At 35.3% G+C, this 11,403-nt stretch overlaps 1 protein-coding gene across 1 annotated transcript; it reads right to left on the minus strand.

Moving 5' to 3' along the window:
• Window positions 1-1,079: 1,079 nt before the first annotated feature.
• On the minus strand, window positions 1,080-5,051 carry LOC106367119 (putative cellulose synthase-like protein D6). Its single transcript, XM_013806828.3, has 4 exons — window positions 4,447-5,051; window positions 4,000-4,330; window positions 3,008-3,836; window positions 1,080-2,932 (listed from the first exon to the last, which is right to left on the minus strand). Exons 2-4 carry the CDS (start codon window positions 4,311-4,313, stop codon window positions 1,184-1,186), a joined length of 2,892 nt encoding a protein of 963 aa, XP_013662282.2. The 5' UTR covers window positions 4,314-4,330; window positions 4,447-5,051; the 3' UTR covers window positions 1,080-1,183.
• Between the last annotated feature and the right edge of the window lie 6,352 nt (window positions 5,052-11,403).

The raw sequence follows: 11,403 nt of genomic DNA on the forward strand, positions 1-11,403 counted from the left end.
GTTTCCTGTCTCGGCCATTGTCTAGGTTCGACTAATCTTCAACTTTCAGTTGCTGTGAAAGTAGTACAGTCTTTCTGAGGGTGGATTTCAGCTTGCTCTTGGTGTGTTCTCAGTGGTGGCATGTGGAGGTTGGTGACCCTAGCTTAGGCCCTTGTGAGGGTAAAGGGTTAAGGTCCACTTCTCGTTTTGTATTATGTTATTTTTTAGAACTGCAGGCTCCTGGTGGAGCCATGGTTTTTGTCATTATTTCCGGATCCTTATGGAGCAACGGTCTGTGTCGATTTGCTTCTACCATAATGTTTCAGAACAGAGACAGATCTCCAAAAACTGGTTCTTTTCAAGCCGCTAATGTGGATAAAAGAAGAGCCAAATTGTTTTAAAAGTCTGTTCTTATGCTTTAACAGTTTGTCCCCTAATCTTGGCAAACATGCGACATGAGGTCTTCTTCTTTCATGATGAAGATGCTATCTTGTAGCCTTTGCATTACCCTCACTTCCAATATAGAGTGAAAGCAATAAGGAGCTAAGCCCCTTTGATGATTGGAGTTTAAAGCATGTATCTCTTGCTAAGAATGGTGTTGCTACTAGCATTGCTATCAGCGTTACACTGGTCCATCGCTACCAATCATCTGGCGACTAGGGTCCCCGCTGGCTAGTAATCTACTATCCGAGCAGAGGCTGCCAATGGAATCTCCATGACAGGCTATCGCAGCTTCCCCGCTGGCGGTCGAGCCTCTGGCATGTTTCATTTGTTCATGCTTTGTTTTGGCACCTATTGGTGTCTTTTATTTTTTTATTTTCTTATTCCTCCCAATCCTCTGTCTATGAGGTGTGTGTTGTTAGGGAGGTAAGTTGTTCTTTCTAAATTTCAGATTACGAATACAATCAGTGTTAAAAAAAAAAGGAAATTGAGAATTGTTTTCATAGGAGGTCAAAGTGGTTTTCCTTGGAGATAAAAAAAATCCTACCGGTCTAATATAAACCACCTATTATTACCTAAAACTGAATGGTCCAATTGGTATGGAGGGACCATTTGAAAGCTCTAGTGATCACATGCATAAAAAAGGCAGTAGTAAAATATCAATAGTAAGCAAGGGAGCGAAATAAAACGAAAAAGATTAACGAGATCAACGTCATAGAGAGTCAAGAAAATAATTAAAAACATGCATAAGAAAAATAATATTTCAAGTCAACTGAAATGATCCTCCATTAAGCTCCGAGTTCTTAATGGTAACGTAGAGAAGAGAGATGCAAATAGCGATAAGTCCCGACCAAACATAAACAATTGTCGGAGTTCTTCCTCTTCTTCCCATCAATCCTTTGGCAAACGGATACATATGAACCAAAACCCAAACGGCGAAGAAAGTCCCACCAACGAGATTGCTCCACTGTGGAATATCACTGAAAACGGTCCGACAAAACGCGAAAAGAATCGCCACGATGTTCAAGATTATGATCGTTAACGGGAGGATCATCAAAGACGTCCATTTAAACAGATAGAGATCAGCGAACTCGTCGTCTTCGTCATCTCCTGAAGATTTCGAAGTCAACGTGAAGGAGATTTCGATTCCGGCAATGACTTTGAGGAAACCTTGAAGAACAGCGACTAAATGAGCGCTGGTGCCACCGATTAACCAGAACTGCTCGTTTCTCCACCATTCTTCTAAAGAGATCCCTGACCACTTGACTTCAAGAACAGCTAACCCACATAGAGACAAAGAGATGGTCAGAAGGTAAATAAGGAACGCTGGATCAAGGCTATCAACCACGAACTGGCCGGAGAAGAGAGAAAACGGAGGGAGGAAGCAGTAGGTTAAGATGAAAATGCTGGTGAACGGGTAGATTCCGACGTTGACGTAGGAGATTCTCTGGAGGAACTTGAGTTTCCTACCAGCTACAATAGCGTTGTTTCTGGAGAAGAATATCTCAACTGATCCTGTAGCCCAACGGAGAACCTGGTGGAGCCGATCGGTCAAGTTTATAGGCGCGGATCCACGAAACGCGTCTGGTTCAGTTACGCAGTAAAAGGATCTCCATCCTTTCTCATGCATTCTAAAACCTGTCACCACGTCTTCCGTAACCGATCCGTAGACCCACCCGACGCTGATTCCCCATTCAGTCTTGTCCTCGTACCAGCATGAGATCACGTTAACCGCCTCGCTCATGGCCGCGGCGTCCAGTGGCTCGCGGCCGCATGTCAAGGAGCCAGGAGGGCGTCCACGTATGCTCGAATGTCCCATGGCTAATGGCTTACCTTGGAACTCCGCGACCTTTACGGAACTCACTAGCATACTCGAGCTACCGAAATGCTTCCTAATCAAATTGACATCAAACTGATCTTCCTCCTCAACGTCGACGTAGTATGCTGGTTGAGAAGCTACGGTTGCAGGACTGCGTTTCTTTTCCTGTGGGAAACAGCAGCAACAGCCTCCAGACGGTTCTGTCTCCACGGGAACATCAGGCGGGTCGAAACCGTAAAGCGCGGTTCTTCGGAACAAACACCCTGTCCCGACATACATCGGACCTTGAATCCCATCGAGAGCCCGGAGGTTAATGTCGAAGAAAACAGTGTTTTTGTTAGCATAGCGGTCAGAGGGATCGATGCCTTCGAACCTCTGCGGAAACTGAACATAGCAGACGCGGTCGCCATCTTGGTCCATCATGAAACAGATCCCATCCCTAAAGGCTATAGAGTTGTAGACGTAGTGGTCACAGTCTAAGTTCAATATGAATGGTCCATTAGACATTATAGCTGAGGCTCGGACCAAAGCGTTCATAGCTCCTGCCTTCTTGTTATGATCATAACTAGGCCGTTTCTCGCGGCTCACGTACACAAACATCGGTAAACGAGTGTCTACTCCTTCGAAATCCAGCGCGCTCCCCTCACAACCTCTCTCATTATCCGGTTCATCTTGAGGAGGATCAAGCAACACCTGCAAATAAATAAATTAAATCTCCAAGTCAAAACACGAACCAAGTTAGAGATTCAAACCATGCGATTTCTTTACCTGTATAATACTAGCATGGTCACCTCTGGAATGGTTCTGACAAGGAACAGTCCAAGTACCAGGCCAATGCGTGCCGTCGCTCATCCAAGTAGCTTTAGGAGCTACTATAGCAGGCCTTGGTTCCTTGACTTGGTCTTCCTCAACTTTCACTTTCCAGTTCTTCCATTTCTCCAAGGCTTTAATCTCTTCTTTGCTATTAAACGCATCAGATCTCCTTCTAATCGAATGAGACAACGCGTTAACCCGAACCTTAAACTCCTCGTAACCCCTTTTCACATACCTTCGCTCTCTAACAAAATCATGCCTCACCTTACCCTTGTAAGGATCTTTCTTCAACCCGAAGTAACTTTCCGGATTCCGCGGCTCCACCTTATGTTTCCTGCAAAAAGGTACCCATATTTTCGCAAAGCTAGCAGCTTCAGCCATTGCTTCAAACGTTAGGAGCGACCCTCCATCGTCGGAGAGATAGCAAGAAAGCTTCTCAACAGGATAATCGACCGACAATATCGAAAGGATTGTGTTGGCTGTAACCAACGGAGGCTCCTTCTCTGCATCAGCAGTTGAAACAAACACATCGATTCCAGGAAGATCCGACTTCCCGGTCGGGTTGTTCGGGTTTGGTGATTCGAATCTCGCCTTCAAGGCTTCCGTATCGGTTGCGTGGTTAACCGGATACAGCCTAGGGATTTGGTCGATTAACCAAGAGAAAGCAAACCAGAATTCGCAGATTACAGAGAGCAACCATAGCCAGACTGCTTTCTCATTTTTGTGTTTCACTCTCCAAAAGAGAAACAGACATAGTGCTACGATTCGGACGAATATTAAAATCCTGAAAAGACAGAAAAGAAAGAAAAAAAACATTGTCAGAAAATCTTAAGAAACATCCTTACAAGATCACGCTTTTTATGACACAACACAACACATCGCATCTCAGAGTGTTTGTAACTGACACGACAGTGAAATATCTCAAAGACAGAGAGATAAGAGTGTACCGATACAGAGCGATGATGATCGGAGAGATTTTGACAACACGGGTTAAGGGCTGAGATACCTTGTAGAGCAAGGCATCTTCTTCTTCACTGATTCTCAGTTCGGTTTGATCCAAGTCGTCGTCTTTGTAAGATGAACCGGTGTCGATGTCTTGGAGAGCGATGTGAAGCGGAGCCGGATTGTTATCCGGCGTCGGAGGGACATGGACGGTGTAGTTTGCGAAATCGGAGCTGCTTCCGAATTCGCTGCAGATATCTCCGGTGGAAATGGACACGTGGCTGATTCTTGGATTCTTGCTAGATGTCTCACCCAACATTGTTTGGACTCCGGAATCTGAGTCAAAAGGTTTCTCAGATTCAACAAGAATCAATACTCTGTTTTTATTTCGTCAAGTAAGTTAATTATAGTATTGAAGATTATTGGGAATTAAATCCAAAAGAAACTGTTACCTTATTGGATGAAATCAGAATCAGTGACGAGATTTTGTAAATGTTATTTCGTCTCTAATTTTTCATCAACCATAAACGCAAACGAAACTTTGTTTTCTTACGAACCAACGAAACTTATCAGAGAAAATATAATGGCGAATTTAATTCGAAAGGTGTATTAATGTAGTGTTGTGTGTACTTAAGGGTTTTTGCGATTGAGGTTTTCTACGATATCTTCTTGAATGGTCAACAAATGGTGGGAGAGATTTTGTTTCCTTAAATCGTATATGTTATTATCTTTAATTTTTGGAACTTAGTATTTAAGACATTAACTTAGTGTTTAAGACATTAATTAAAATGCGTTGACAGCTGTTATTGCCTTGCAGAAAGAAAGGAAGAGACCGGTCGAAATGGGGATTACAAGTAACTATAGAGGATTTTTTCAGAATTTAGTCATAAGTTTTTTCTTTGTAACAAAGTCAGTCATAAGTTTTTCCTACATTTTATTATGACCTCGTCCACAACTAGGTGACTTAGACAAGAGAAATATCAGGATTCAGGACCAATCATGGAAACGGTCAAAGGTAACTGGGGAAAATTTGTAAACACACAAATATTGATATCAAATAACAAGCCTATCTTTTTTATTGTAAGTATTAAAAGATATTATCATGTATCAGCAGATATTCAATTCCTAGTACGTAAAACTAGTCAAGGACATGAGGCTTGGTGTGTATCCACATCAATTATTGATTCAATTCTTTTTAGGAACTAAATTATCATCATTTGATCAGTTTAGATTCGGGCTTTGGCCCAATTAGTTTACATAGTGGTTCACCCCTTAATATTAGTCTGAATATATTTTAAATTTGGGCAGTGTAGTAGCTAGTTTACCTTGTAAAACTAAGTATGTTTTTCTTAAAACCGACTCAGTCGATAGAATTTATCAAAAAAAAAATCAGAGATATCAAAAAAGACCAATAGTAAAATAGATCTAGACATATATGCATATAATATATATATATATATAAAAGCTGCATGCGCGGATCAAATAATCAAGTCTGCTATGGATTAGGGTCATATTAGGCTATTTAGATGAGGAGGATTAGTCTATTTGACATTTATAAACAATAAGAACTTTAATGGAATATAAAGATTATGAGTTATGTAATAAATTAATTGATGTTTCGTAACTTTTTCTTTTATAACAAAAGATTGTGACCCAAGTAAACTATAGGGGATATTTTCAGAATTCAATCATAAGTTTTTTCTACATTAGATTATGAACTTGTCCACAACTAGCTGACTCAGGCAATAGAAATATTAGGACCAAATTAAACATGGAAACGGTCGAAGGTAAGAGGAAACTTTGTAAACACACAAAATTGATTTCAAATAACAAGTATAAAAAAAAAAATAACAAGTATCATTTTTATATTGTAGTGGTAAAGGATATTATCATGTATTAGCACACACTCAATTCCTAGTATATTAAACTCAATTCCATGTCGGTTATTTCGAACCATGATTCATACATTGCAGTCATCACAATTTTCAAATGTGTGGTTTCGTATGCTCAATCATCAACGTTTAACGATTCTCGCTCATCGAAACCCTCAAAACCTATTCTCTCAAGATGAAAAACTCGTTCACCAAATTCTGTGCTAGATCTAAAACACGACCCATAATTATTTCAATTGTCAAATTACGATAAAAGAGTTTTCAACAGAAATCTAATTCAGGGGAAGGTCAGTTTACATCATCACGCAATATTCAATCTTGAATCACAACCTTTTTCATAAACACATTAACTTAAGTATTTTGGTAAATTGTTAAATGTATTAACCAATGAAGAAATGTTTTTATACAAATTGATTCAAAAAAGAAAAGTAAGTGTTCTTAAGTTTTTAAAGAACTCTAAAAGGATTTAGGGGTTTTCAATTTGGTAAAACCCAACGTATAGATATGGTATGGTATATAAACCGATCAAATCGAAGCAAAAAAAAATTCGATTCAATAAAATATAATTGTACAGTTATATGTAAATTATATAATACATTTGATCATATATATACTTTTTATTACTTGTATTTAAATGTTTATTGTAATAATTTTATTTTGTTTTAATTTACCATGAAATTGAGTAAAATATAATGTCTTGTTGATAAAACAATAGGTGCTAAATTTAAGTTATTTAATAATATTATGATTTTAATAATTTTTCTCACTTTTATTTTATAAAAATCATACATATTATTTTTTCTTTTACTAGTTATTGTTTAAATATTTAAGAAAATTTGGGAAAACATTATATTTAAAAGCTATAATACTGAAAATATTTTCATGTTTTAATATATCTGATACTGATATAAACTAAAATTCACAAAAATTTATAAAAGATAATTAAAGTTATGGTTTTTTGGTATAAAACTGAATAAATCGAAAGTATATAAACCGAACTAAACTAAAATAAATATGGTTTTAATATGTTAGGTAGTTCTTATAAATTGAAATATAAAAAAATGAAAAACAGAACTGAGATCCTAATTGAACAGTGTAAGAAGACTGTAGACCCATGAGCCTGAAAAAAAAAACTTTAACACGTCCCATATTAACTTTTTTTACAAACGAAATGGAGATCCATTTCAACATGTGTTTGTCCTCTGATATTTAATTGCGTTGCTTGCAAGATAAATTAAATTTATGTTGTTGCAAAAACAAAAAAGAGTGACATATGTTGAAGTGGGCAGTGAAGCTCGAACAGCAAATTTCTTAATCAACATACTTCTGCAAAAATACTCCCTTGCTCATATTTCTTATACGTTTTTTTTTATATTTTGACTAATTAGTAATTATATAGAACTATATGATATATATATATATATGCATTGATAAATAGGCTTATCATATTTTTATATCAATATCAAGCATTTATATATATATATTTTAAGCATTAATATTACAAAAAAGCTTGAACATGTTTATTTATTATTAAATGCAGTAGTCACGCGTTAATTCGTTATGAAATATAAAGTTTATTAAATTACTATGGAGCTTGATTGGTTTCCCCGCTACCACCCGCAAACGCAGCTTTTGCGGTTGGTAGCGGTTGACAGCGTTTCGAAACAATCATATAAACCGCTACAAATCGCTTCAAACCGCTCCGAACCTCTTAAATTCAAAAGCTGGTTCCAGCTAGCGTTTGCGGTTGCGGGCGGTTGCGGGAGGATAATTTTTTTTTCTTTTTTTTAAAAACCATATAAATACAAAAATAAAAATATTCAATAAATTTTTTAAAATGGAATTATAAAAATACTAAAATATATCTATTATATTTTAATTAATATTATAAAATTTTAAAATAAAAATATTTTCTATAATTTTAAAAATTTAAAACTATAACTTTGAAAATATAATTTACATATTTATTATAATATTATGATTTTTGATATTTTTATAATTATATAAAATGTAAATATTGTTAATTTATTATTTAACCGCTGTTGTATTTGGTAGTTAACCAGTCATAAGTATCCCGCAAACGCACCAATTTCTAACCGCAGAACCAGTCGTACAAATCTCTTAAAACAGCTAAAACCCGCAACCACCCGCATCCGCAAACGCCCGCAACCGCAACCGCAACCGCTGCGTTTGAACCAGTCAGGCCCTTAGTCATACAAATGAAAAGTATTTGGTTTGGTAGAAACAACTTGTAAAAGAGCGTCATCCTGATCGTAATAATTACAATTCGTACTCATTCTGGCAAATGATATATGTTAGGTTTGACTTTGAACTATAAACAGTTGTCTTGTCTATTTCTTCTACTACAAATTCTAAACAGTATTATATTTCTGAGGGAGTTAGAACGTTTAACGAGTCAAGTTTCGTATGCCTATCGAAACTATTAATTGGTTTAAAAAAAACAGAAAACACTACTGGATTCATCGTTGGTCATAAGTCATAACTCACAAGTCATAACAATACCAATGTTGCTAAACCTAAATATTTCTTTAGTCTCATTTGGTTTTGTATGTGTGTTTTATATTTAGCTATTAATATTCTACCTTGTAATGAGCCACATCTCATAAGAAAGAAATTAATCTTGAACGAAATAGAGTCCACAACATTTTTTGGAAAAGGCTTTAACTAGGCCTTTCGAATAGTTACATATATTAAAGTTTTTATTATTTAAACAAAGAAAAAGTGAAGTGCCATTCGCATGAACTTTTCTCGAGATCGCTTCTAACTAGATTGTAACGCAATGTACATATCCAAATGAATAAAGATGATCTTTGGAGTGTGTATGGTGATTTGTATACTAATCTCAATATAATGCGTAACTGAATGTTGAGATACGTAGTCATTTGGATCATCTCAAGTGCAAGTAAAATCAAAGTATATGAATCAAAGAAAATTATTTTAATAGTTTAATGGTTTGTATCTTATTACAAAGTTACTTCATCTGATCAATTATTATGTGATGATTATATTATTAGATATTCATGCTCTGTCATTTTAGCATTTTTTTTCTTATTATATAAAAAACTAGGATCGGTCCGCGCTACGTGCGGAATAGTCATCGTAACTATATAGTTTTTTTTTGTTTGCATGGCTGTTATGTAAGTCTTTGCAAAAGCAGTGTATATTAACTCTTATGATTTTAAATAATATTAGGGTATATAGTAATTATGTATGAGTTATAGATGGTGTTCTGGTTGTATGTTTTGATAATTAGTAATCTATGATTGGTTGGTCAATTGTAGATTGCTATAATTATTGTAAAGATTCAACTTACGCAAAGTTCCTTAACCATTGTTTCCCAATATTATGAAAAAATTATGCTGGTATTGAATGTTAAAAGTATTTACAGAACATGGCAAGAAGTAGGTGAAAATATGCTAAATCATTTTCTAGAAGTTGTTGTTATAGACAAACATGATATTCTCAATAGTTACATGACTTAAAGCATCTCTAATCTACTACTTTTTTATTTCTATAAAATATCAATTAGAGATCAAATTGCTTTAACTCATTTCTATCACTTTTTCTAGACTACTATTTCTTTTCTAAATAACATTACTACTATTTTGCTACTATATATATTTAAAGCTTGCTAATTTAGAGAAATACATTGGAGCATATTACACATTTTATAGAGTTTCTCGATTTTAGAAGTAGAAATAGTAATATACTTTGAAGATGGTCTTAGGTGTTACAACATTAATTAGTCAGCTTTCGCAAATGAATATGTGTATATTTGGTTCAAAATTTGTTTATATTTGGAAGAATTTGATTATAAATGTGGTTTTGAATTATTATGTTTGTGATTGTTTTCTTCTTTTATTTTTTTTATGTTTTTAGGTTAAAGTTATTTGATGTTAGAATTTTTAACAATTAATTAAATCTCATAATTTAATGGGTGAGATAATTTTAAACCCGGTGTATTCTTCTATTTTTTGGTAATATATACACATATATATATTGACTTTTTTGTTTTATTTTATATTATTTACTTTCATTTATACTTTCATATCTTGTCGGTTTATTTCGTTTTTAATCCATATTTTGAAAAATATATACATTTTATTTGTATATCAGTAGTAAATTTATACTTATTTTTGGAAGTCATGACATAAATGTATTTATTTCCATAAAATATCATTAATCTCTTATTATATCATGAACGTTTTTTCATTTATGCTCTTATGATTAATTTGTTCTTAGTTATTATCTTGTTATATTCTGTTTCTCAATTACTTTTTTAATATTTTAAAAATTATGTGTTAATTTTTTGTTGTGTATCTTTAATATTTTTGTCAGTTTCTTGAATCTGGCATGCTTTGTTTTTTTTTGAACTTGTGCAAGATTCAGTCACTTCAAACGTTTTTTTGTGACAGTGAAGAAAAATGTAAAACCCATGTTTTGTACATTTCTACTTCATCATTGTTTGCAAGCTAACATCTATAGTACATAGGATATTTAAATGGTACAAGCTGATTCATGAACAATGCAGAGACACTTGGTAAAATGGAGAAAGACAGTATGTGCAAGTGTTTTGTTATTTGCAAAGGCACTGATCACGTGTAAAGCCTTAGCCGGCTTGTGATCAGTACTCTGCAGATGGGACAGTTTGATATCCTGGATCCGCAATCTCTACAAATCTGCAGAAAAAGAAAAAAAATGCGAAGGTAAGTAAACTGTTCTTGTCATGAATGGGTTTGAGTAATAGGAAAACAATTAAGACTTCTTAGGTGACACTGACCATGTGACCACAGCCAAAGGCCACATCTTTCCGGTTAGTCAGACAAATTGGGCAATTCTGTTTCAACGACAAACAATATCAGATGAGATTTGATTGCGACAAGACAGTAACGGAGTGAAAGAGTAAGCAAGTTTTAGGACCTGAGTATGTTCGTCTGGTGCAGGTGATGGTAGTTCAGTACGTATAGTAGGTGTGTAAGGAGTAGGTGGTGGCCTTGGGTTTATTTTCTTAGCTACGCCCGTTGTTTTCTTTTACAGATAAGATAAGAACAGCATAAGTAGTTTAAGACAGAAAAAACGGAAAGACAGTAGTTATGTTCTGTCTCTTGGAGGATAATATCAAAGAGACATTTAAGGGAGTACCCGAGAAAGCTGAGTTCAGTTGCTGCTTGATACTGAAAGGGAATCTCCATTAGAGCAGCAAGAGAAAATGCAGCTTCTTTGGCTGACTCTGATGAATCTCTCTTCATGATCTTTGTGAAATTCACAAACTCTGCAGAGAGCAGGTCAAGATCAAAGAAAAGGGGATGGATACAAATGGAACTGAAAACTGGGAATGAGATGATACCTGAAAGTTGTCAAATTCACGCTTAGGGATCTTGTCGTCGAACTTCCTCATGTCTTCGCATCGCCCGTCTCCAACACCGATTAAAACAATCAACAAAGCAAGGTGAAATGAACTCTGGGATAATCAGCTTCTGAAAACATAGTACAATA

The sequence above is a fragment of the Brassica napus genome, chromosome A5 (genome assembly GCF_020379485.1).
Source record: "Brassica napus cultivar Da-Ae chromosome A5, Da-Ae, whole genome shotgun sequence".
NCBI lineage: Eukaryota > Viridiplantae > Streptophyta > Magnoliopsida > Brassicales > Brassicaceae > Brassica > Brassica napus.